Raw genomic sequence first — 27477 nt, 5'->3', positions numbered from 1 at the left:
TAACTTGTCTCTTTGATTCACAACCTTCTTCCCCAAGCACAAACCTTCAAGTTACATATACCTTGCCCAGATGAGTCACAGACTCAAGCTATGAGTGTCCAAATCTAAGCAAAAGGTACAGCATGGTCCAAATTAGGAGAGCCATTATCTGAATATTCCCACCACAGCCCCACCTAATGTTGAGAGAAGTCATCCATTCTCCACTTCTTCAGCAACCCCAAACTTACCCCAAGAAGATCATCATCCACCAGGAGTAGCCCCTCAAAGCCACTCGTGTGATCCAGGACCACAGTGGATGGCCCAAGTCGCCCTTCTACAGTCTGTTCTGAAACAAACAAGAGATGGGAGAGTCAGCAGAAATCATACAGAACAAAACCAAAGACTCAACCAAGCAGGAGACTGAGCTGCTTCTTATAGGTCAGTCACAAACCACCTTACCTGCTGGGTTAAGAGCAGACTGACATTCTTAGGACAAGTTCCAAAGCCTCAACTTTTCACAAGGAAATCAGTATATGATGGAATCATCTATTTAGATTTCAGCAATAGTCCCAGCCTGGGCTTGCTCCCTAAATCTAAGAATATTCAAGACTTCTTTAAGTTTCCTCTAGTTGAACCTCTCTGAGAAGCCCAAAGAAAGACTCTGAAGTCTACCAAAGAAGAAAAAAACTCGATGAGGAACATCCTAGAATAAGAGAGATCCAAATCTGTTTTGAAGGATATTTGTAGGGAAGGGGAAAGTTTTAAGAGGCAAGCTAGTCATTCCATTAATGTAAAATTCTCCTGGGGTCCCATTATAGGAAACAGGTGGCTGTACAGGTGGCTGTCTATTCTAGTATTTTGCCCCCAAGAGGTCCCAGGTCCTGCAGTATCCTGATCCTTGCTCCAGTCTAAAAGCATTCATCTACCACTCTGCCTATGAACTTAATGCAAAAAATTGGTTCTCAGTCATCATTACCATGAAAGCTTGAGTTTCATTCTCTTAGGAATATATGCTACCTTCACTCTCTTCAGGTTCATCCTCCTCCTTCAGTAGTTGGTCAAGATGTTCCTGAAGATTCTGAAAAGTCAGAGATTTTCTGGAAAAAGAGAGTAAGAGGGAGATTCATTTCACCAGGCAATCAGGGTTTATTGAGCTGCAAGGGTTTTGGTATAAGAGTCATATATCCCTAACCCCAAAGAAACCACAAAATACCAATGACAGTCAAGTATTGTTATCTCCTTCCAATGAAGCCACATGCCCTAAATGCTAATGACCCTAGGAAGCTGTAAGTAGATGGATTAAAAGAGATGGCAGTAAGTCCCAGAAATATACAAATAGAATCTCAAAATATCAATGTTAGAAGAGATCTCCAAGGTCATAAAATCCAATTTATATGTTTAGGTCTGATGGTAGAAAAACTTCCTAAGAATTAGAACTGTTCAACAGTAAAGATTCCTCAGATTTAATGAGTCCCCTTTACTAGAGAGAGAGAAAAAGAGAGAGAGAGAGAGCAAGCATGGAGCGATGTCTACTTGTCAAGGATGTTGCAGAAGACAGTCTTGTTTAGTTGGGCTACATGTAGTCTCTGTAGGCGCCACCCACTCTGAGACACTGGGATCTCTGAGGAAGAGTCCCTAACAAGTGGTCACCAGAATTTGCCTGAAGTCAGCCCTACCACCTCCTAAGGCTCACCATTTCTCCACTAAACCATTTGGATCATCTAAGTCAGTCTCCCTAATACTTCCCCCATTTGTCTTATTCTCTATGACCAAGGAAGCATCAGATGCTAAGAATTTGAGATCATAACAAGCTTGAGAAGATCCAAGGTCAATGTCAACATAAGAACTAAAGCAGAAATAGAGGATACATTTAATCTATCCCACACAAAGTGTCTGAGCTACTCTCTATACTTTTTTTTTTCAGGTTTTTGCAAGGCAAATGGGCTTAAGTGGCTTGCCCAAGGCCAAACAGCTAGGTAATTATTAAGTGTCTGAGGCCAGATTTGAACTCAGGTACTCGTAACTCCAGGGCCAGTGCTCTATCCACTTCACCACCTTGCTGCCCTCTGAGCTACTCTCAAAAGTAACCCAGATCAATAAGGAGGCTAGATTCTTCCTGTCACTCAATGACATATCTAAAGTCAGAAAATCCTCTTTACACACACACACACACACACACACACATGTATATATTTATATGCATATATGCTACAAATTCCTGATGTAAGTTAAGCTCCATTCCTTTCTTTCTGAGAAACACTGATCTGATCTGTAATAGGAGTGTAAATATCATGCTAATTTTTAATCTTGGACAGATGTAAAGAAGATGGTAAAAGAAATACAAACATCTTTCTACTACTTGACACACTCTTCCTTGACATTTCCAGAAAAAAGAGAAGACAGAAATATAACTGGGGTGATTTAAAAAAAAAGTTCCCTTAACCCTCAAGCTACCAAGTAGCTACTGCAAGTGTGAATCCTAAAATATTAAAGGCAGGCATGCATGACATTACCAACAATCCCTAATCCCAGGGAAAAGGTAACCTCTGCTTTCCCTCTTGTTCACTGTGACCTTAACTCAGTGGTCTTGGTGTTATTCTTAGCTTCCCTGGCTGCTCTGACATGAACTCAGTATCTAAGAATAGAAGAAGGAATGTAACCTTAGCTGAGTTCAGGCAATGTATTTCTGGGCATCCATCCTCCAAACCACTCTCCACAGGGCCCAGTAGTGGCAAAAAACGTTAGTCTTTTAGACTTATTGCCAGACCAGTAATGGTAGATACTTATCTGCAGTTTTTCTCTTACTCCAACTATCTAACCTGGCTTCTTCAAACAGAAAAACCTGCCTACAGCAATTTTCACACTTTGCTACCACAGTTTTTATCAATTCCCCTTTTATTGCTAATGCAAAAGGAGAGTTGTGAGATGGGCAACAATTCTCTCCATCTCTATCCCCACCACAAGAATGTGATTTCTCCCATGATAACTTTCCTCTCAGGCTCTGAAGCTAACACATCCCACTCTAATACTAGCAGTGGGGCATGGCAATGACTACTAGCTGGGATTGTCACTCACCTATACACTTGTGAAGTGGTAGCTCACTTTAAGTAAACCCAGTATTGGAAAATTTAGGCTCCTCATGCTTAAGAAATTCACTTTTCAAAATAATTCATACTAATTCATACAGGTGAGAATAATATCTGCTTCCCCCAAGGAAGAGCACTCTGGCTCTATCCTTTGCTCCTCTAACCTCTCTTATATCATATTTACCTGTAGCATGTACCTTACCCTCCCTGAGGGAGATTTTTTAAGTCTATCAAGAGCAGGGACAATGTAATGAGCTTGGCTCTCCAGTACTCAATACATAGTAGGCACTTAAAAATGGCTACTAAATGGAAATAGCTTCTTCTTCACTTTTCAAGAAAATTTGCCCTAGGACTCCTTAAATAGCAATGTGCCATAGGAAAAATAGGATGGGACTTCAAGTCAGGAAAACTAGAATGGAGGACTGGCTCTGGCAATAGTTACCTATCCCTTTGAGCTCTTGAGCAATTTATTATTTCCCCTCTCTGAGCCTCAGTTTCCTCCTCTATAAAATGAGGATAATACCACCTATAAAGAATCTACCTAGGGGGCAGCTAGATGGTGTAGTGGATAGAGCACCGGCCTTGGAGTCAGGAGTACCTGGGTTCAAATCCGGTCTCAGACACTTAATAATTACCTAGCTGTGTGGCCTTGGGCAAGCCACTTAACTCCATTTGCCTTGCTAAAACCTTAAAAAAAAAAAGAATCTACCTCAATGGAGAAAATGAAAACTCATAGACATTAAGCATTTTAATAAACCATAAGTCATTCTACAAATGTAAGTTAATAATAATAGCTTATCAGTGAATATCTATGAAGATGGTTATTTACTCACAAAGCTCCTGGGAAATATCAGGAGAAAAAGAGGCCTCCATGATCCCAGCTGGCATTCTGACCACACTGCTTTTTCCAGGGCTCAGCTTCTTGGGAAAATCTATCCTGACTCCCCAGCCTACGACTTTTCTTTCAGCTGAACTCCTAATACACTTTCAGGCTGTCCCATTTACTGAACACTTACTTAGATTGCACTGTCCTGCACTATTTATCTTTTCACAGTGGGCATACCTGATTGTCCTATACAGAATGGAAACTTAGAAGAAGGTAGGAAATGTGTTATATACCATAGTAGCCTAAAAACAATAAAAGCCAAACTTTTTTATTCTTCTCCATCTGGCTGTTAATGTAAGAGAATGTAAGTGCCAGTCTAAAATGGTATTCTTTTTCGGTATCTACACCTATATATTGTTTTGCAATTCAGAAAGATCTCATTGTAAAGGTACAGCTCATACTCATCAATGACCAATAAGGAACCTTTTGTGTATTTTGCTGTAGTTCCTGCTACAAAGTTTTGCACACAGAGGGTGATGAATATTTATTCATTTGTTAATGACAGAACACCTGCTAACCCCACCCCCAGAAGGATAGGTCCCAAGATTAACAGTAGTTCTGTATGATTCCACCACAAACCAACCCCATACTTGACAGAGAAAAAGACAGCTACTATACCTGCCAGTAGTGGTAGTGGGGACCTGGTCTGGGCTGGAAAAGATACGCTGTAGATAGTCATTCAGTAACTTTTCATTGACAATACCTGTAAGCACATGAAGTCAAATGAGGAAAAAAACAAGTGAATGGAAGTCATAATGGTTATCAAGGTGCTAAGTCAACTGTACCATATTTGGGCTAGTTACTCCCCAGATGAGCTAAGGGAGGAAAGATCATCACATTTTGCAGGAAGGAGTAATAATTTTGGCAAGTTATACAACCCACTGCTATTAGAGAAAAGGAAAGGCTGTAATTCAGGGGTTGTTGGGCTTATTTATTCATTTCTAGATCTTTTCTTCCTCAAAACTATTTCTGCCTAAGTGGCTACATTAATAACTGTTGGCAATGTGGTCAACAACTATTCTAGAGTTCTCTCCTCCATGATTTCCCCTGTCCTTGTTCAGGATTCTCACCTGTGACTTTGGGCTTCTCAGAATCAGAGGTCAGCCTAAAACTCTTTTGGGAGAGAGAGGTGCCTGCCCCTTTTGACGTCATTCTTCATTTCTCAGTGAACAGTCAGTGATTCTGGGGGTGGGAGCACAAAACATAGATTTTTCACTTTCAATTAATACAATCTAAATTTGTTTTGTTTGATTATACTTATCTGTTGCAAATAAGGATTTTAGGATGGGGAGTTGGGGAGGGAGGGGGAAGAGAGGATGGAAGTGTTGTATGGGAGTTGCCATAGAGATAGTGAAGTATCATTTTTTAAAATACACAAGTTAAATGCTCAGTGATATTAACAGAACCAGGAGAACATTGTGCACATTAAGAGCAACATTATGTGATGATCCACTATGATGGATCTTGCTCATCTCAGTAGTATAATAAAGACAATTCTAAAGGACTTGGTGACAGAAAATACCATCTACATCCAGAGAAGGAACTATGGAGTCTGAATGCGAAGCTCAATATTTTCAATTTTTAAAATTTGTTATATATTTATGGGCTTTTTCCTTTTTGTTCTTATTCTTCTTTTACAACATAATTAATATGTAAATATATTTAATATCGCTACACATGAACAACCTATATTAGATTGCTCTCAGGGGGAGGGGAGAGAGAAGGGAAAGAGGGAGAAAAATGTGAAACTGAAAACCTTATAAAAACGATTGATGAAAACTAATTTTTGGAAAAATAAATTTGTTCTAAAAATACACAGATTAGAGTAGAAGTTCAGAAGGTGACGAAAATTAGTAGGGTAGTGCTGGCATTACCATGTTACAATGAATATATACTTTTTTTTTTTTTTAGGTTTTTGCAAGGCAAACGGGGTTAAGTGGTTTGCCCAAGGCCACACAGCTAGGTAATTATTAAGTGTCTGAGACAGGATTTGAACCCAGGTACTCCTGACTCCAAGGCCAGTGCTTTATCCACTATGCCTCCTAGCCGCCCCTTGAATATATACTTTTCAAACAATAAGCTACCCATAGATTTGTGGTTTTCTATACAGTTCTCTTTTTCTGTCCTTTGCATATGGAAATGCTTGTGTCAGTTGATGCCTGTCAAGTTCATAATAAGTGTGTGTGTGTGTGTGTGTGTGTGTGTGTGTGTGTGTGTGTATAAAACTAGTAGAGACTAAATGGAAGCCAGACATAAATAACCCTAGACACAACTTCTGTTCTGTGTGTTCTCCCCTAAGCACAATGGACTAAAAAGTAATGGAGAGAGACAAACTTTTCAAGCCTAGTGACTACCTTGGGAGTTTAGGAATTCCTGGGTTCCTCAATCAGTGCCAGCTGCCCTGTTGGAGAAACTCCCTGAAATGACTTCATGCAGGACATGTCCACCAACAAGGTTGACCAGAAGAGAGAGACCATGAGTGAGGTGCTCAAAGAGTAGAAACAAGGTGAAAACACAATGCTTCCTGCTGTGACTATTTGTCACTACAAACTGTGTCTGAAGCATTTCTTTTGTGGTAAAGGAAATAAATAGCTCTCTTGTGCAAGAAAGAGATAAGAGACAAGTCCTTGATGGTACTGCACCAAGACAGTATAAAGAGAAAAGCAAAAGGAAGTTGGGACACGTTCTTCCATTACACCTAAAGGATGTGGCAGGGTGTGAATCCATAACCCAGTCCCTAACTTTTAGGTGTTACAGAAGGTTTGACACTGTCTCAGTGATCTCATCAGCTCCCAAGCTTTTAACTATCATCTATCTCTATGCAGATTACTCCCAAACACTTATCTCTATACCTATATAAAGAGAAACAGCCTACCTTAGTATCTCTCCAGAGCACCAGTTGCCTCCTAGACAAATGTCTGGATGTTCTGGCATCTTAAACTCGTATTGTCCAAAACTCATTATCTTTCTCACAAATCCCACCCCTATTTCCAATGTCCCTTTTTCTGTTTAGGGAATCACAATCCTGCCAGTTACCCAGATCTATAGGATTAGAGTAATCCTCAACTCCTCACTCTACAACTATAGTCAACTAGTCACCTACCTCCATGATACCTCTTGTATCCATTCTCTTCTTTTCACTTAGTCACAACTCTAGTAATTTCCTAAATGGTCTCCCTACCACACATTTCCCACTTTATGATCCATCCTCCACAGAACTGCCAAAATTATATTCCTAAAGCATAAATCTTATCATTTCACTCTCCTGTTCAATAAACTCTAATGATCCTATATCCTCTATGAGCAAACCAAAATTTCATTGCCTGGGGTCCACTACTCCCCCTTCATACAAAACATTCCCCAAGTGTTTGAAAATTAATGTGGCATAATTTTAAAAATTTTGGTCTAAACACCAAGATATTGCTACCAACACTAAAATACTATGTTCCATTGTTCTATTGTTTTTGGCTCTTGTTTACCAACTTTGTCTCACCAATCTTCTATTTTTTTACCTAATAACAAATAGTTCTTTTAGCTTATGCATCATGAAATAACCTTGAAAACAGGGTACTATCCTTCATTCCTAATTTAATTATTTTCCTTGGAATAATATACCTTTTATCTTTTAAATGAATTTTGTTATTTGTTCTATTAGTTCTGTAAACTATCATAATTATTCATTGATTAGCATAACAATAAACCTATAAATTGAGTGCTATTATTTATATTTTATTAGTATAACATAATGACAATGAATATATAGTCAGTTGTTGGGATAAGTTTTGATTTTTTGGGGGGGTTTTGTGGTGGAAAAGGATTATGAACTGAATAGGTGCTCATCAGCTGAGGAATGGCTGAACATATGGTATATGTATGCGATATAATACTATTGTGATGTATGATGTGATAAAGGGGACATTTGAGAGAAATCTGAGAAAATCTATGCGAAGCAAATAGAACCAGGAGAACAATTTATAAAATAACAAAAATACTGTAAAAACAAGTAACTTTGAAAGACTCAGGAACCCTGATCCATGCAATGATTGGCCCACAATTCCACAAGATTCATGCTGAAACATGCTACCCAGCTACTGATAGAGAAGTAAGATGCAAAGAACAGATTGAGACTTTTTAAGGGGGTCATATCAATGTAAGAATTGGTTTTCCTAACTATGCAAGTTTGTAGTAAGTATCTTGTATTCTTTGTTTCCCAGTGGAGGCAAGGGGCATAAAAGGCAAATTTTTGTTCTCTGAAAATTTTTTTTAAATAACAATAGTAGTAGTAGAAAGGTGTCCTTGTTTTACCCTCATACTTATTAGAAGTTTCTTATATTTCTCCACTACAAATAATACTAACTTTTGGTTTTGACTAATTTTTAAAAAATAATAGTTTGGGGAGGTGGCTAGGTGGTGCAATGCCTAGATCACCAGCCCTGGAGTCAGGAGTACCTGAGTTCAAATCAAACCGCAGACACTTAATAATTACCTAGCTGTGTGGCCTTGGGCAAGCCACTAAACCCCATTGCCTTGCAAAAACTAAAAAAAAAAAAATAGTTTTTAAAGGGCATTTCCAGATTTTTGGTAGAAATGAATATTGAATTTTGCCAAAGTTTTTGTTTTGCTTTGAGTTTTTGGTTAATATGATTAATTGTGCTATTTTTTCCTCAATATTAAACCATTCTATCTTGGCTAAATGAAATTTTGGGATAAACTGATGAGTTTTTTTGTTAGAAACTTTATTTGAACATTTAATATCAATATTCATTTCTAATATTGACTTATATTTTCTTTCTCTGCTTTATCCTTCCTTGGTTTGAATATCAAGGACATATTTGCTTCATAAAAGGAGTTTTGTAGAACCTATTTTTCAATAACTCAGAATAATTTTTATAGCTAAGAATTCATTGCTCTTTATACATTTTTAGTCTGTGTGTGGGTGCTTTGCCCAAAGACCTGATAAGATCTCTTGAGGTTTATAGGTTCCAAATCTGACTCTCCTCAACTGACTAACAATGGTTCTCAGGTTATGCTTCCTAGGTCATTCTTTGGATCCTGATTAGTTTAGAATGAATGTAAATATCACTTGTTTCTGTTTTGGCCAAAAACCTTGAGGGTCTTCCCCTCCTAAATTGATTTTTTTTTCTTGGACTATGCAAAAGAGGCTCTTATTATCACTAAAAAATCCTCCTAGAGCTCAATTTTTTTTGTAAGTGGTCACTCTTGGTCTCTTCTCCTCATCTCTCTCACATAACCTTAATGACTGAATGAGCATTGCTTCTGTCAAACTGTGACCTGGGAAAAATCCAGCTTTTAAAAGGCCAAGGTTTCCCACTGCATTCAGGGCCATCTCCAGGCATCCTGATCCATATCTGGCCAGTGAACCCATATGGTTCCAGGGGAGAAAGTGAGCCTGATGACTGCACAGCACCCCCCCATCACTCAAATCCAACTCACTTGTATGTCATGGTATCACCTCTCTAATGTCATGGTTTTCTTCAAGAATAAAGGACAAGGGGCGGCTAGGTGGCACAGTGGATGAAGCACCAGTCCTGGAGTCAGAAGTGCCTGGGTTCAAATCCGGTCTCAGACACTTAATAATTGCCTAGCCGTGTGGCCTTGGGCAAGCCACTTAACCCCATTTGCCTTGCAAAAACATAAAAAAAAAAGATATCCAAAAAAAATATCCAAGAACAAAGGACAAATATCAGTCTTCACTTGAAAACTAGTCAAACAAGATATTCCCCTCTCCCATTTGGTATTTCATTTATTGCTCCTTTCTTAGACTGGGCAGTTGAAAAGTTACTATATTTCTGTTCCATCCTTTCAACTTGAATCTAGATAACACATTATGTTGTCTACATTTATTTGTTTCTATTGATTAGCATATTCAAGAAAAGACTATCAACCATTCTGGTCTATTTCTCTTCCCTGCAGTCCCTTTCTTGACCATCTTATCTGGTAATATCCTCCAATTCCTTCTTTTTTCTTTTACATTTCTCATCAGTTGCACTCTTTAGAATCTACCCCACCATTATTATATCCCAGTCAGGTACCTTCTCTCCCCCTCCCAACTTTTTCTGCTTCCTTCAGTGTTTTACAATTTTTCTTCATTTGATTGTAATCTCCTTGGGGGCACAGACTATCCTTTTCTAATTTGTTTTTCCAGTGCATGGCTCAGACCCTAGCACAGAGTATGCATTTAGCATATTTTATATATTCTGGGGGAGACAAAAAGGTTTCTAAAACCCCAAACTTGGAGAACCAGAGTCAGATCTAGTGCCATTTTTCACTACACCAAGCTAAATCTCTTTCCCAAAAACATCTCCCCCTGACATTTTTTTCAAATTCTGAGATAAGAGAAATGGCAGACACATGGTCAATTTTTGTTTTTACAAATGATCTCGAATTTTTTTTTTTTTTTTTTAGATTTTAAGGCAATGGGGTTAAGTGGCTTGCCCAAGGCTACACGGCTAGGCAATTATTAAATGTCTGAGGCCAGATTTGAACTCAGGTACTCCTGACTCCAAAGCTGGTGCTCTATCCACTGTGCCGCCTAGACGCCCCTACGATCTCGAATTTTAAAGAAAAACCATTACAGTTTCCATCCAAAATGAAACCATAGGTTTTGGAGCTGAAACAGAACTCAGAGATCATCTTATTCTAAATTCATTTTAAAGTGAGGAAACTGAGGGATCAAAGACATTAAGTAACTTGCTCAAGGCTACACAGATAACCTTGGACCCAAGACCTTACCTTTCAAATCCTTCCAAGACACTTTACAGCAATCAAAAACAGTAACTATGCATTATGATTCCCTGCCTGGGTCAAAGAAATGGGTTAAGACTAAAGTTATTAACTTAGGCACTATTTGTTTGGGTTTTTAAAAGTAGTCTGATAGCATAACTGATTTCCTTAGTAATGCTCTGTTCCTTAGCAATGCTTTGTTTTATGCATTTTTAAAATGATTTTGAAGAGCAGTCCAAAGACTTCACCAAACTGCCAAAGGACACAGACACACACAGACACACAGACACACAGACACACAGACACACACACAAAGAGACACATAAGAAATCAGGAAAATCCTAGAATTCCTGTTGGAAATTCATCCATTTAACCAATTAGAAGGAAAGAAATCAAAAGGCATAAATATAAAATATAAGCAAAAAAGTCTTGGCAGATCCAAGAGAGGATTCCCATTAGGAAAAGTCCAGATACAGATGTGTGCCATATTACGATACAAGTAGACCTTCTATTTTTATCTCTAGCTGCAATCATCGGGTATATTAGCTGCTTAGAGAAGGAAAGTCCAAGTGCCAAGGGGTAGGGATGTGAAGTATCCTAAGAAGTTAAAACTTGTTTTTTCCTTACTTTCTTGGACAGGAAAAACAAGAACAGGTCACCATCTAGACAAGAAAAGTATAGAGGGCTGCATCTAGTCTCTTCTAGATAAGCTTGGCCAGAAACAAAAATTCCCCAGCACATCATAACCTGTCTATATTCCCCATGTTGTTTCTCCTATACTTATCTTGAATCTTCAAATAGAATATAAAACTATCTTCAATTTCTATCTCCCCCAAGTGTACACTGTAGATATTTGATAAATACTTGTTGATGCTAATCTGCTTCGAAAGTATGGGCAATAATAGCAGTGCTTAACCTGCTAGGAGTTTTAAAATAACACAGCAGTGCCTGCTACCAATAAACAGCCATTGAGAATTACCAAATGCTACAGGCAGTGAGAAAAAGGAGTGGCTACCAAATTAATTTCTGTCCTTAACTTGGTATTCAAGGTCCTCCCAAACTTGGCAGATCCAAGAGAGGATTCCTATTAGGAAAAGTCCAGATACAGATGTGTGCCATATTACGATACAAGTAGACCTTCTATTTTTATCTCTAGCTGCAATCATCGGGTATATTAGCTGCTTAGAGAAGGAAAGTCCAAGTGCCAAGGGGTAGGGATGTGAAGTATCCTAAGAAGTTAAAACTTGTTTTTTCCTTACTTTCTTGGACAGGAAAAACAAGAACAGGTCACCATCTAGACAAGAAAAGTATAGAGGGCTGCATCTAGTCTCTTCTAGATAAGCTTTTCACAACTTTTTCACAAGTTTTCACAACTTCCCTACACATCAATCCAAAGCCAGTATTTCCTAAGCCCCTTCTAGACATTTACTACCTTCCAAGCCTGAAGAGGTTCTCCATAAAGCTCTTTCAAAGCCCAGTTCAGGGGCTATCTCTTCCATATCATTTTCCCTGATTTTCACAAACAAGAAATAATTTCTTCACCTCTTCAATCTGTTTGATCTCACCTATATACTAATGATCTAGGATAAGGACTAGACTCACAATTTCATGGTTAAAGGGAACTCCCAGGTGAGGAAATTCTCTCCCCCAATACAAATCAATACTTTGTCTGCAACTCTTGAGTCTTAGAGTTGGCTGGGCACTAAAAGTTAAGAGAACTTGTCCATAGTCGTATAGCCAGTATAACTCATAAGCAAAATGTGAACTTGGACCACTATGCTATGCTGTCTGTCATGATCTAACTTGTATCATAAGAGGAAACTGGATGGAATAATGAAATAGGATGCCAGACTTGAAGTTAAAAAGAGTCAAGTTCAAATCCTGCCTCAAACTTACTATGGGATCCCTGGACAAATCACTTAATCTCTCAATCTCAGTTTCTTTCTTCATGATATGGGCATGAGACACGTGTCTCACAGGGATGCAATGATCAGATCAAATGACATAATCCGTGTTATGCTCTCAGCAAACCTTATAGTACTATATAAATGCTATCTATCTCTAAACTGTCTAAACTGGAGTCTAAATATCTAAACTCTAAACTGGAGTCAGGAGTGCCTGGGTTCAAATCTGGTCTCAGACACTTAATAACTGCCTAGCTGTGTGGCTTTGGGCAAGCCACTTTAACCCCATTGCCTAGCCAAACCCCCCCCCCAAAAAAAAATTCTCAATCTAGTTATCCCATAGACATTTCTTTTTTTTTCTTGTTTAGAAAGTTTTTTTAAATTTATTTTTATTAAAGCTATTATTTGAGTTTTACATTTTTCCCCCAATCTTGCTTCCCTCCCCCCCCCCCACAGTCCCATAGACATTTCAAACTCAACATGTCCCACACAGTATTCATTATCTTTTCCCCAAAGCCCTTCTCTTCTTCCCAATTTTCTACTACTGGCAAAGGCAGCACCAGCCTCCTTATTATACAAGCTTATAATCGATATCATCCTCAATTCCTCAATTATCTCCAAATCTAAGTCTTGTAGTTTCTACCTTCAAAACTTCTCTGATCTACATCTTCTTCTCTATTCACATAGCTACCACCCAATGTAGGTCTATGCCATCTCACACTTGTAGTCATCTACAATAAACTTCTGGTTGGTCTTCATACTTCAAATCTCTCCCCACCCTAATCAATTGTCTACTAAGTTATCAAAGCCCAGGTCTGACTATGTCACCTTTCTCTACTCAATAAACCCTGGCAGCTTCTTTCTGCCTAGAGGATCACTTATAATATCTTCTGTTTAGCATTTAAAACCCTAACCTCTTTTCTAATTTTCTTATACTTTACTCCCCTCCGAATACTAGTGATACAGCAGTACTCACCTATTTGTACCAAATAGCCTACCTCCCTCAGGGGTGCCTTCACACTGACTGGTCACCCTCCATACCTGGAATTTCTGATTCCTTCTCTTCCCTTAATGGCTTTCTTCAAAACTCAGTTCTAATCCTATCTTCTAGAACCTCTTCCAGGTCTCCCCACTGCTCCTTTCTTTTTTTTTTTTAAGATTTTATTTTGAGTTTTACAATTTTTCCCCTAATCTTCCCACTGCTTTCATTTACATTGTATATATTTTGTGTGGACAAAATTATTTACATGTCTTCTCCCCTATTAGAATATGAGTTCTTGGAGAGTACACATTTTTTTTTTCCTTTCTTTGTGTCCCCAACATTTAGCACAATCCTGACACTTAGTAATAATATATTCTTATTGACCTCCATCATAGTTATTTGTGGTATTTATCTCATCACTGCCTTTTAATGTGAATATTAAAAATGCAGTTTGGTAGTACAGTGGATAGAGTACTGGCCTTGGTGTCAGGAGGATCTGAGTTCAAATTTGGCCTCAGATACTTGATACTAGCTATGTGACCTTGGGCAAGTCACTTAATACTCAAACAGAAGGCCACCTCAAGTCATCCTGATCCATATCTAGTCACTGGTCCCAAATGACTCTGGAGGAGAAAATGAGGTTGGTGACTTAGTACGGCACCCCCTCACTCAAAAATCCAATTCATGTGTTTGTCATGGCATCACCTCCCTGATGTTATGTCTTTTTCAAGAATGAAGGACAAACATCATCATACTAAAAAGAACACTAAACTTGTAGTCAAAAGACTTGGGTTGGGGGCAGCTAGGTGGTGCAGTGGACAGAGGGCAGGCCCTGGAGTCAGGAAGACCTGAGTTCAAATCCGGTCTCAGACACTTAGCTGTGTGATCTTGGGCAAGTCACTTAACCCCATTGCCTTGATTAAAAAAAAATACTTGGGTTCTAATCCCCTCTCCAGTACTTCCTAGTTGGACAAATGACAACCTCTGATCCTGTTTCCTTAAATATATAAATAATATGTCATTTTCCACCTCACAGGATAGTTTTGAGAAGAGCACTCTGTAAAACTTCCAGTAGCAAAGAAGTGTAAGTCATTTGTTTCATCTTAGGATCTCCAGTACCAAGATACTACAAACAGTAGATGCTCAACTAACAACTGTAGTGGTTAAACTGAGAGAAGAAAAGCTAGAGAGAGGTCACGTCCTTTACCACTGCAAGCATTGGGAGGATGTCAAGGAAGAAGGTTGTGTAGAACCTCACCAGTGAAACAGAACCGATACATACATAAAAACACCACACAAACTGCTACCTTTTGCAACTTTTTATAGGATCCTAGAACTGAAAGGACCCCAAGACCTCTTCTGGTCCACTCACTGTTCCAGACTTGGGTCAGTGAGGCACAGATGGGAAATTACTACACGATTCCTCAGATGCTCTCTCATTGCCACAGTCCCACAAAGAACTAAGAATTCTTTCTTATGTCCATCTCAAATTTCTGTTTTAATTTAAGAGTATTTGCTCTTAAAAAAAAAAAAGAATATTTGGTCTTAGGTGGTCCCCCTAGGATAGAAAGAATCACTTTAAGCTTCCTTCACCCCAGGTACCATTCAAGTATTTAAAGAGAGTAGAGTTGGTTTTGAAGCTTCTCTCCAACAGCTCTATTCTCTTTAACCAGCCATCAGAGGATCTATAGTAGTAACATCTCCGCCTCCCTTTTTAGATGTAATGCTGAGAAACTTCTCAGTACCTTGCAGGCAGGGAGTCCTTTGTACAGGAGGTTTCAGAACCCAGTGGACTCCACATAATTTTTCAAGTAATTCGTTATTACAAAATTAATAACCACCAAAACCTATTATCTAATATTTAAAAAAATTAAACCCTGTAAACCCTCAAATTTAAGACTATTACAGTATATACATAAATTTGTCAAATAAAAATAATAAAATGTTTATTGTCTCTTCACAATCTCTTCCGCGTGTACACACTTGTTAATAGATATCCTGGTGCCATTCATTTTATATCACAAAGATTTCTTAAGAATTTCACTGTGTCCATTTTAAAATCTCCCCACCTACCAAACCAATCCCTACCCTGGGAGTTCTAAGCACAACAGAGAGGGAGAAAATACTTGTGTTGGCAGAGTTTGGCTTAATAAAGCCTGAGTAGTGTTAATTAAGTACTGGGCCTAGACTTCCCCACCTACTTCTCTCCAGGACCAGGGTGTGTCTTAAGCATTCCATCTGACAGCTTGGGCCAAAAGATGAACTCCACCCTCAGTAACAGGTAAATATATTCATGGGATGGAGAATGAATAGTGACTTGGACTAAAATGCACTGAAGATGTATATGTTTATGCTGCTTCAACAAAGCAGGAATTAGAAAGTCAGTGCAGAGCAACCACTCTGGAAATTGCTTTTGGTTCAGGGACCTTCTCAAAGCTTGTAGAGTCCCTATTACCAATCCTCATTCCCCAGAAGTCATTGTTTGAGTCAGAGGAGAAGGAAGATGAGTCACACAGGAGGGAAATACCTAGCACTGGTGGAACCCAACTACTCACTAAGACTCCCCACCTGGAAACTTAGTTTTTATTTGGATCTGTCACTGTCCATGCTTATTAACCGAAGGAGCCAGGAAGCTCGGGGCATACCGGAAACCCACTGTCCCAAAACTCGGGTTAACAGTGCCTTCAAAAGACTGAACCTGTTGGAACAAAGTTCGGGACTGAACACTGAGGAATGGGGCAACAGACAGTCACGATACTTGGGAGGTAGCTTCCAAGGAAAGAGCAAAGAAAGAATCAAGAAGGTATAGAGGAGAAACGACTCAAGGTCTGAAGAAAACAGAAGCAGAGTCCCAGGAAAAACTGTAGAAAAGTTTGGGGATATAGTTAAATGGAAGCCAAAAGTATCAAATCCTTGGGCAACACTCCTGAGTGTTGGTGGAAGCAGATAAAAATGTAACTGCATGATATATAACAAAATAAATTAATGCAATAAAACATAAATAACATTACATTTTAAAACCAAGTCAAGAGACAAGCCTGCAGGAATACTTATATATGGTTTCTATCTGAGTTTGACATTACTGTTACAGGCAATAAGAGATCACTTGGGAAAAGGAGACCACGATGACAGAGGGGGAAAATGCAAGGAATTAGAGTTATTTGGGCAGCTAGGTGGATAGACAGCCAGACATGGAGTTGGTCAAGAGTTCAAATTTGACCCCAGGTACATACTAATTATATGACTCTGGGTAAGTCACTTAACCCTTGTTTACCTCGGTTTTTCTCATCTGTAAAATGAACTGGAGAAGGAGATGGTAAACCACTCCAATATCTTTGCCAAGCAAACTCAAAATGGGGTCACGAAGAGTCAGACCCAACTAAAACTACTGAACAGATGTATTTGGGAAAGGTCACAATTGTGCCATGAGGGGTAAAGGGACCATAGTTTAAGAGACTCTAAAGAAAGTGAAGGGGTAAAGGGACCAAGACTACAAGTTTAAGGGACTGTAAAGAAAGTGAAGGGAACGTCGCCCCGAGGGTTAGGGCAGACAGAATGGCTCTGGAGGCGTCCGAGGGAAGTGTAGTGCCAGAGGAGCATGAGGGTCAACCTTCATCATCTCTCATACTCACTTCACTGCATGTGTGAAAGGATGAAGGGGGGCTATGACAGTCACAACAATCACACTAAGGGCTGGGGGGACACCAAACTTGTGTGAGTAGGGAAAGGTGAGGGGCCGGCAGGAAAGGGGCACAGCGACCTGCGGGGTCCGTGAGAGGGGCCAAGAGGAGGGGAAGGCAGCTGGGGGGCACCGGGGAGGGGGCAGCTCAGAGGCCTGGTGGTGAGGGGCCGTGGAAGAGCTCGTGAGAGGATGCGGGCAGGGGCGGGAGGGCGCCAAGCCGGCCGGGGGGGGGGCAGGGGGATGGCAGCGAAGAGGAGGTTCCCGGGGGGCTGAGGTCACCGAGAGGGGGCGGGGAGGGGGAACACTAAGGGAGCGCACGGGGGAGCGGGGCAGGGGCTCCGAGGGGGCGCAGCCGGAGGGGACGCGGCCCCCCGCGGCCCCCGCCCCCGGCGCCGGGGCCTCCCCGGGTCCCCGCGCCCGCCCCGGACGCCGCACTCACCCTGCGCCTCGATGCCTCCCAGAACATCCGCCCGGCCGCTCCGGCTACGGCTCCCGACTCGGGCCAAACCACGGGCGCTCGCGAAGCGGGCGCTGAGCCGCGCGCTCCCGGAGCCTCGCATCCCCTCGCCGCCCCGGCCCCGCCCCCGGCCGGGGCCCCGCCCCGCCCCTCCGGCCTAGCTCCGCCCCTCCGGCCTAGCTCCGCCCCCTCTTCCCTAGAGGCCGAGCCCGGGCCGCGCACCCCGGGGCCGGGGAGCCGTTAGATGCCCGCTCCCCCGGAGTGGGGTGTCAGGCAGGGACTGCTTATTGAGGGGCGGCTGGGTGGTGCAGTGGACAGCGCCCCGGCCCGGGAGTCGGGAGGCGGCCTCAGACACGTCCTCATTACCTAGCTGCGTGGCCTTGGGCAAGCCACTTAACCCCACTGCCTTGCAAAAAAATAAATAAGAAAGAGAGAGAGTTGCTTATTCAGTGCCTATTTGGCCCAAGCGCTAGGGATACAAAGACAAAAGACAGTAGCTGCTCCCAAGGAGCTCAGCAAACAACTATGTACAAGATAAATACAGAATAAATTCATTGCACATAATGATGAGTCTCCTTCCTATCTGACTACTGCTTAAGTCTCCTTCTCCAGAACACAGCCTCTACTGTAGGACTCAGAGTTCCATCTGGGACCCTCTTCTCTTCTCCATCTCTGCTACCTCACTAAGTGATCTCAGCTGCTCCCCTGGATTTAATGGTTATATACTGATGATTCTCAAATCTAACTTTTCCTATTCCAACCTCCCATCTCACATCTCCAACGGACTTCCAGATTTCTCTATCTGGAGGTTCAGGAGATGTCTGCAACTTGCCATGTCTTTCCCCTAAATCCTCCTCCCTCCTCCTTTCCCTATTATCCAAGAGGGCCACATCACCCTCCCAGTCCCTTGGGGTCATAGCCAAGTTGGCGTTCATGCTCAACTCTCTGAAACAATCACCATGCCTTCCTCCTCACACCCGCAGGATTATAATAGCCTGTCTGTGTTGAGGGTGGCGCTGGGTGGTGCCAATCTGACCCCTCCAGAAGTTGGGGGGCAAGTAGTGATCCAGAGCTAGGACTCTGCCAACTGTGTTTTTAATGGAGTCAAATCCATGTGGTTTGTATATTTTTTCCTTTAATCGTGGGCATTTTGTTTGAGAACATAACTTGAAAACACTACAAAGCCAATACTCATATAAAAATGTACCCATGAATGCTATGTAGTTTTTATCAACATTTACAATATACTTTTGCTACCTTCTAATTTAGTTTGCAACATTGACTGCACAGTTGAAAATAACTTATGTATTGTAACATCAATTATGTACATAAAATCAGTTATGTATAAAGAAATTAATTTAAAAATAGCCTGTCTCAAGTCTCTCCCCACTCTAATCCATCCTCCCTTCAGCAGATAAGGTGACTTCATAACCTCAATTCTGATAGTTTTCTGGGATTTAGGCTTTCTAGTAAGCACTAAGAGAAAAGAGGACAAAAGAATATGTTAATCTGGGGTATTCTGTTAGCTTTTACTGGTTGCTTGGATGGATATGGTGGTTTATAAACCTGCAAGTCCCACTATTTCCATCAAGAAGAAGCTTTCTGAGCAGATGACAAGAGAGAGAGAAACATGTGATCCTGAAGGGGTTAAACTGCCAAGATGAGATACCCAGACAATAGGATGGACTGTTTTACGATCCTCTGTTCCCAATATTCTGTTGCCACTCATTTCTTTCTATATCTCAGATCTGGGTTATTCAAGCTATTCCTTTCCTCTTCTCCTGCTCACAAGGAAATGCAACTGAAGGATAATCATACAACTCTTGACCAGATACACTTCAATTCATATAATTCAACTGGGTCCTTATGGAAGCAAGGCAGACCTATTGTTCCAACTTCATTAGTCCCTACAAAAGCTATCATAAAACTCCTCTTCTGTCCTCAAATCTCCCACACTTTATGATACATGCTAGTACACAGGTGAGGATATTGGCTCTTTAGTGAGAAAACTAAGACCATAAGATGTGAACTACTTTCATTCTCTTTATCTCGATAAAAATAGCTAGTGTTTATATTGTACTTTAAGGTCTGGCAAAGCACTTACATAAATTATCACATTTGGTCCTCACAACAACCCTGTGGGGTAGGAAAGTGAGGGAGATGGTGACTTGTCCAGGGTCTCACAATTTGCAAGTGGATGAAACAGGATTCCAGTTCAAGACTTCCTATTTCCAAGACCAGAATTCTCTCCCAATAGATCACCGCCCCCCATCATCCTTTCCCATTATCTTTCCTTTCCTTTAGTCCCTGACTTAGAAGTGATCTTTCTCCTTGCTGAGGTACAATGGATAGAGTGCTGCCACTGTAAGAAGAACCTGAGTTCAGATCCAGCCTCAGACATTTGACACTTACTAGCAGCCTCACATCCAAGGCCATCTCCAACCCAGTTAGTTCTAGAGGAGAAAGTGAGGTTGGTGACTTTGCACAGAACCTCACTAAAATGCATTTCAAGTGCATGTCATGGCATCACCTCCTTTATGTCATGGTCTTCTTTGAGAAGAAAAGACCACAACAACAATAATCCCCTCCCCTCCTATGTCCAGCAGATTTCATCCTCAATTTTTTCCTCCTACATCTTCAATTTCTATCTAACTGGTTTCTTTCCTATTTCCTTCAAATATGCATAGTTTCCCCCAATGCTTCAAAAACACTAGTCCCTGTCAATCCCTCAAACTACTATATCTCTTCTCCATTTTCAATCACTCTTGGGGGAAAAAAACTGTGTACATCCACTATGTTCATTCTTTGGCAGTCTTCAACCCTTTACATTCTGGTTTCCAACTTCATCACTCAATTAAAACTGCTCTCCAAAATCACCAAGGATCTCATATCAGATCTGATGGTCTTTTCTCAGTTCCTTTCCTTTTCAACCTGTTTGCTATATTAGACCCTCTCCTCTTGCATGATCTCTAACATCTAGGTTTTCATGCCATTGTTCTCTCCTGATTTTCCTCCTACCTGTCTGACCACAAGGTGCTCTAAAAGTCTTAGAGCACACCACCCCTTTTCTGTGCCTTTGCATTAGTTGTCCCATATTCCTGGAATACCCTTCTTCATTATCCCAGTTTGTTGTCTTTCTCTTTAAAATATATTTCAAGCCTAATCTTGTTTTATACTTTTCCTGATTCTCCTAATTGCTAGAACTCCAACTCCCATACTACCTTACATGCAACTACTTTGTATTTGTTCACTTTATGTTTATATTGTACATATTTATGGTTGTACTTGTCATCTTCAATAGATTGTAAGTTCCTTGAGGGCAAGGACAATCTGTCTTCTTAATTGTATCCCCAGTGCTTAGCTTGCTATTTAACACATAGCAGGCACCTAATATTTATTGAATTGAATTTCATTCTTTTTTTTTTTTTTTTTGGTTTTTCACAAGGCAATGGGGTTAAGTGACTTGCCCCACAGTCACACAGTTAGGTAATTATTAAGTGTTTGAGGTCGGATTTGAACTCAGGTCCTCCTGACTCCAGGGCTGGTGCTCTATCCACTGCACCACCTAGCTTCTTTATTTTTTTGTCCTCAGCACTTACTGCAGTATCTTATAATAGTAGTAACTTATTAAATGCTTGGGGATTGATTAGTTAGCCGATATTAAAAGCTCTGTAGCTTTAGAGGTGTGAGTTGCCACATTTGGCCTTGACCACATATACTCCAAAGTGGGAGCTTTCTGTTTGTGCTCTTTAGACAGGTGTGTGCTTTCCCTTTCTGCCACATTCTCCATGTACATGGCTTCCTTTACATGTGGAGGAATGTGTCTCATGTGCATGGAGAGAAGGATCTTTTCTCAAAATTTTGTTTACTAAGCTATTTGATAAACTGTCTTTTGCTTTAAACTAATACACTCAAGGGTTACTAGGTGGTGCAGTGGATAGAGAACTGACCCTGGAGTTAAGAGGAATTGAGTTCAAATCTGACCTCAGACATTTAATAATTACCTGGCTGTGTGGCCTTGGGCAAGCCACTTAATCCCATTGCCTTGTAAAAAAATAAATAAATAAATACACCCCACACACACACACAAAAATTAACTAATGAACTCTTTGGTTAGTCAGTAAAAAGTAAACACTTGAATGAGAGCTTGAGAATTACAATTTTAGATGATTGCTCATGCTCAGTGTGCTTTCAACCTGAGGCAACTTTCTGAGGATTAATTTGTAACAATGAGACCACACACAACACTAAAATCTTCTTACTAAGCTTTCTAGACCACTGAGGACCAGAGATCTGGTCTGGATCAGCAGCCCCATTTAGAGAAGCATAAATGTCAGAATCAGGAGTCATTTTTAAACAGAGAATAGCCAAGCATAGACTCTGAGGATATAGACCTAAAAGGGACCTCAGAGCTCATCTTGATCTATGTTCTCATCTTCCAGATAAGGAAACAAGTCCAGAGGAGCCTGGAGAGGGTGTGGTTGGCCCTAAGACCCAGAGAGGGAAAGTAGTAAATCTAGATCTTCTGACTTGTTTCATTTCTTGCTTTTCAACCTCTTCCCACCCTCTCTCTCTTGACTCATTTCTCATCACATTTTGCATGAAAATCTCTTCTACTCATCTTACTCTCTCATGCTAAAGATTTTTACATCCTAATGTTTATTCCCCCCCCATTAGATTGTAAGCTCCTTAAGAGCAGGGTCTGTATTTTATCATTGTATCTACTCCCTACTGTAGGCTTTTGTATGTGACAGGAGCTTAATAAATATTTGCTCAATTGAATAACATTGAATAGAATTAGAGTGAGGGTAAGGAATCATTTATCTCTCATTAAGTTTTGTTCTGTTGAGTGTCCACGCATGTAGGGTGGATATGAGGGACCATAACCTCTGTGGATCAGCTCTACCCAACATCTGGCAGCTGATAAGACTGCAGAAAGAGGGTGATGATAAGACTCGAACCCCATGCTTAGCTGAGGCAGAAGGGATAGCCAGTAGACACCTCAGCATTCAACAAACATTTATAAACTGCCAAAATGTAGATCTATGAGTCCTGAGGTCCCTTTTAGGTCTATATCCTAAGAGTCTATGCTTCTCTATTCTCTGTTTCAAAATAATGCATAAGACAACTTTTAGAAAGTAAAGATAGTAAGCTTTGGTCTGCCTTTAAACTCCACAGTTCCTTCTCTGAATACAGATGGTATTTTCCATCACAAGTCTTTTAGAATTGTCTTTGATTATGGTACTGCTAAAATGAACAACTCCATCATACCTGATCAGCACACAATGTTGCTGTTAGTGTGTATAATGTTCTTTTGGTTCTGCTCACTTCATTCAGTATCAGTTCATGCAAGTCTTTCTAGGCTACTCTGAAGTTCTGTTCCTCAAGATTTCTTATGGAACAATAGTTTTGCATTGCTTTTATATACTACAATTTGTTCAGTCATTCCTCAATTGATGAACAATTCTTCAATTTCCAATTCTTTAGCACTACAAAAAGAACTATATTTTTGTAATGTGGGGTTTTTTTTACCCTTTTTCTGTGATCTCTTTGGGATACATATCTAGTAGTGCTATTGCATCAAAGGGATTACACAGGGTTTTTTTGCCCTTTGAGTATAATTCCAAATTTCTCTATAGAAAGGTTGGCTCAGTTCACAACTCCACCAACAATGAATTAATGTCCCATCAACTGCAATTTTCTGAAGAAGAGTGAGGAAATTAAATCTAGAGACTTTTGTTACTGGGACTAAGAGCTCCAGACTCTCTATTCTATGGGACTCTCTCAAATTACAGTTATCTCATAGTGGGAAGCAGGGGAAAAGAGTTGAAAAAACTGGGAAGGTTTACCTTGGAGAAGAGAAGACTTGAGGGGAATTTGAGTTGGGGAGACATGACAGCTGTTTTCAAGTATTTGCATGGCTTTTAAGTGAAAGATGAATCAGCATCATTGATTTATTTCTACAAAGACCATTGGAGAATTTTGTCCATTTCCCTTATTTTACAGATAAGGGAGTATGCCCAGAAATGTTTAGAGACTTGACCAAAGCCACACAGGTAGTAAATGAAAGAGCAAAGATTTATAGACAGAACCTCTAACTCCAAACTTTCCACCCTCCAAGCTACCTCTAATTTGTTGTACTAGAAGGGAGAGATGAGGTAGAAGTTGCAGGAAGGCAAACTGAGTCAATGAAAAGAAAACAATCCCCCCAAGATTATCCTGGAACCACCTCAATAAATAATGAAGTCAAGGGCAGCCAGGTGGCAAAGAGTATATAGAGTGACTAGCTTGGAAGACCTGAGTTCAAATTCAATCTTAAATATTTATTACTTGGGGGCGGAGCCAAGATGACGACCAGAAGGGATCGAGTCTTAGGAGCTCTCTGATAAAATTCATCAGCTAAGGACTCTAACTAAACTTTCGAGAGACAGAACCCACAAAGGGACCCAGTGAGGCAGTTCTCCTCCTCAAGGTAACCTGGAAAAGAGCAGAAAGGCTCTGCTCCCCGGGGTCGGAGAGGCGGCCCGCCAGAGGGGTGGCCCACCAGAGCCAAAGAACCTCAGCCTCCCGAAGGCAGCCCCAGGGCGCTGGGGGTCTCAGCTCACAGCAGCAGGGGAGTCTCCTGAGCTGCACCCCGAGGAGCACCGAGCACAAAGTGGGGGAACAGTGGGGGACCTCTGTCAGAGCGAGCACGTGGAGCCCAGCCCTCAGGGCACACAGCAAGCAGCTTCGTCTTTCCCCAGCCCTGATCCAGGAAGCAGAAGCAGGCAGAGCCAGTAAGCAGGAGCCCCCAGGGCATGAGCCCATTGAGCTGAGGAAGGGGAGTGAAGAGAGACTGCCTAGTTCTGTCCTCTGCCCCTGAAACAGGACTCTGGGGCTCTGACCACATTCAGATCCTGACCGCAGTCTAGGCCCCCCCACAGAACAGCAGCCCCCCCCACATCAGCCCCTTGGCAGAGGGGGGGCGCTTATGGTCATTCACAGACCAGGAGGGAGGACAGAACCTCACACACTGAGACCCTTGTGGGAGTGTCCCCAAAACTCAAGAAACACCCCAAACCAGGCCCAGGCTGGGAAAATGAGCAAGCAGAGAAACAAAAAGAAGACTATTGAGAAATATTTTGCAAATGAGCCCAAGAAGGACCAAAATACTCAGTCTGAAGATGAGGAAGCACAAGCTCCTGCACCTTAAAGACTCCAAGAAAAACAGAAATTGGGCTCAGGCTATGATAGAGCTCAAAAAAGACTTTGAAAATCAAATGAGGGAGTTGGAAGAAAAACTGGGAAAAGAAAGGAGAGAGATGCAGGAAAAACATGAAAATGAAGTCAGCAGCTTAGTCAAGGAAATCCAAAAAAATGCTGAAGAAAATAGCATGCTAAAAACCAGCTTAGGTCAAATGGATAAAACAGTTCAAAAAGTTATTGAGGAGAAGAATGCTTTAAAAAGCAAAATTGGCCAGATGGAAAAAGAGATAAGAAAACTCTGAGGAGAACAAATCCTTCAGACAAAGAATAGAATTCAGGGAGATTGATGAATTTAACAGAAATCAGGAATCAATACTTCAAAACCAAAAAAAAAGAAAAATTAGAAGAAAATGTGAAATATCTCATTGAAAAAACAACTGATATGGAAAACAGACTTAGGAAAGATAATTTAAAAAATATTGGAATACCTGAAAGTCATGATCAGGAAAAGAGCCTTGACATCATTTTCAAAGAATTACTACAGGAAAATTGCCCTGATATTCTAGAAGCAGAGGGCAAAATAGAAATGGAGAGAATCCACCAATCCCCCAGAGAAAGAGATCCCAAAAAACCAACCCCTAGGAATATTATAGCCAAGTTCCAGAACTCCCAAGTCAAAGAGAAAATATTACAAGCAGCCAGAAGGACACAATTCAAATATCGTGGAGCTGCAGTCAGGATCACACAGGACTTAGCAGCAGCTACACTGGAAGCTGATAGGGCTTGGAATACAATATACCGTAAGGCAAGAGAGCTTAGAATGCAGCCAAGAATGAACTACCCAGCAAGGCTGAATGTCCTCTTCCAGGGAAAAAGATGGACTTTCAATGAACCAGGGGAATTTCAAAGGTTCCTTTTGGAATGGCCAGAGCTGAACAGAAGGTTTGATCTTCAGATACAGGACTCAGGTGAAGCATGGAGATTGGAGGAGAGGGGGGAAATATGAGGGACTTAATGAGAACGAACTGCATGTATTCCTGCATAGAAAAATGACACTGGTAATACTCATATGAACCTTCTCAGTTAATAGAGCAGGTAGAGGGAGCTTTTATAGTTGAAGCACAGGAGAAAGCTGAATTCGAAGATAAAATATGGTGTAAAAATGGAGTCAATAGGAAAAAAAAGGGAAATGGAATGGGAGAAAGAAAAAGGAGAGGGGGAATAGTCCAAGATATTTCACATAAGATTTTTTTTTATTACAATGAGCTATTGCAATGATATGGAAGGGGGGAGGCAAGGGGGAATGAGGGAACCTTTGCTCTCATCAGAGATGGCTAGGAGAGGAAACAACAAATATACTCAATGGGGTATAGACATCTGGAGTAAGAAGGAGGGGGGAGCAGGGGGAAGGGGTGGGGATGTGAATACAGGAGGAGAGGATGGACCATGGGGGGAGAGTGGCCAGATATAACACATTTTCTTTCTTACTTCTTGCAAGGGGCTGGGAATGGAAGGCCTGCCCAGGACCACAGGGCCAGGTGGATTCTGGGCCTAAGGGGTGGTATGGGGGCTCAGGGCTTCTTGGCCCCAGGACCAAGGATCTGTCTGCTGTGCCACTCAGCTACCCTACAGCAGAGTCATAGTAAAAGGAGAGAGAAAATAGAGTACATGGTAGTGGAGAAATAAGAAAGGAGGGAGTTGCGATCAGCAATGGCAATGGTGGAAAAATATGGAAATAACTTTTATGATGGACTTATCATAAAGAATGAGATCTACCCATGACAGAGTTGTTGGTGTTGGAACAAAGACTCAAGCACATTTTTTGTTATGATTATTTGGGGGAGGGTGCAGGGCAAGTAGGGCTGGATGGCCGGCCTGGGGCCACATAGCGGGGTGATCTTTGGGTGTCTGGAGCCAGATTTGGACCCAGGTGCTCCTGGCTCAAGGGCCAATGCTCTGTCTGCCACCCAGCCACCCCTACTATTATTACTATTTTATTTTATTTTGGGTCTTTTTTTTCTTTCTTTTTTTTTTTTTGGTTTTTGCAGGGCAGTGGGGATCGGGTGGCTTGCATGTCACATGTCTGGGTGATTGTTGGGTTTACGAGGCTGGATGTGGACTCGGGTGCTCTTGGCTCCAGGGCTGTTGCTTCATCCATTGCGCCACCTGCCCATACCTACAATTATTACTATTATTATTTTTTTATTTTAATTTTTTTCCTCTCCCCTTTACTTTTTTCGCCCAAACAAGTCTATCTATATTCATGGGGGAGGAGGAGGGGTATTTTGTTTACTTGTAAACAAGAATATTTTATTAATGTAAAAAAAAAATTTGTACAAAATGAGAATAAAAAATAAATTTAAAAGACAAAAAAATATTTATTACTTGTATGACACTGGACAAGTTACTTAACCCAGGTTGTCTCAGTTTTTTTCATCTGCAAAATGAACTGAGAAGGAAATGGCAAACCACTATATTATCTTTGCCAAGAAAAGCCTCAACAGGGTCACAAAGAGTTGGACTCTCCTAAACAACTAAACAACAAGCATTGTAAATAATAAGGGGAAAAAAA

At 41.0% G+C, this 27477-nt stretch overlaps 1 protein-coding gene across 2 annotated transcripts in view; it reads right to left on the bottom strand.

Annotated features, from left to right (window-relative positions):
- Nucleotides 1–17808, bottom strand: part of RNF123 (ring finger protein 123) — a 122443-nt gene extending 104635 nt beyond the window's left edge. For both annotated transcript variants that reach the window (XM_074197955.1, XM_074197956.1), the window contains exons 1-5: nt 17703–17808; nt 5022–5133; nt 4570–4654; nt 997–1076; nt 228–325 (exon numbers count right to left, since the gene is read on the bottom strand). In XM_074197955.1, coding sequence (XP_074054056.1) covers nt 228–325; nt 997–1076; nt 4570–4654; nt 5022–5103 — 345 coding nt within the window. In that variant the 5' untranslated portion in view covers nt 5104–5133; nt 17703–17808. The remainder of the gene's footprint in view (nt 1–227; nt 326–996; nt 1077–4569; nt 4655–5021; nt 5134–17702) is intronic.
- Between the last annotated feature and the right edge of the window lie 9669 nt (nt 17809–27477).

The sequence above is a fragment of the Macrotis lagotis genome, chromosome 8 (genome assembly GCF_037893015.1).
Source record: "Macrotis lagotis isolate mMagLag1 chromosome 8, bilby.v1.9.chrom.fasta, whole genome shotgun sequence".
In the NCBI taxonomy this organism is placed as follows: Eukaryota; Metazoa; Chordata; class Mammalia; order Peramelemorphia; family Peramelidae; genus Macrotis; species Macrotis lagotis.
Note: the sequence above shows the minus strand (reverse complement) of the source record. Positions and strands in the feature narration are given on the sequence as shown.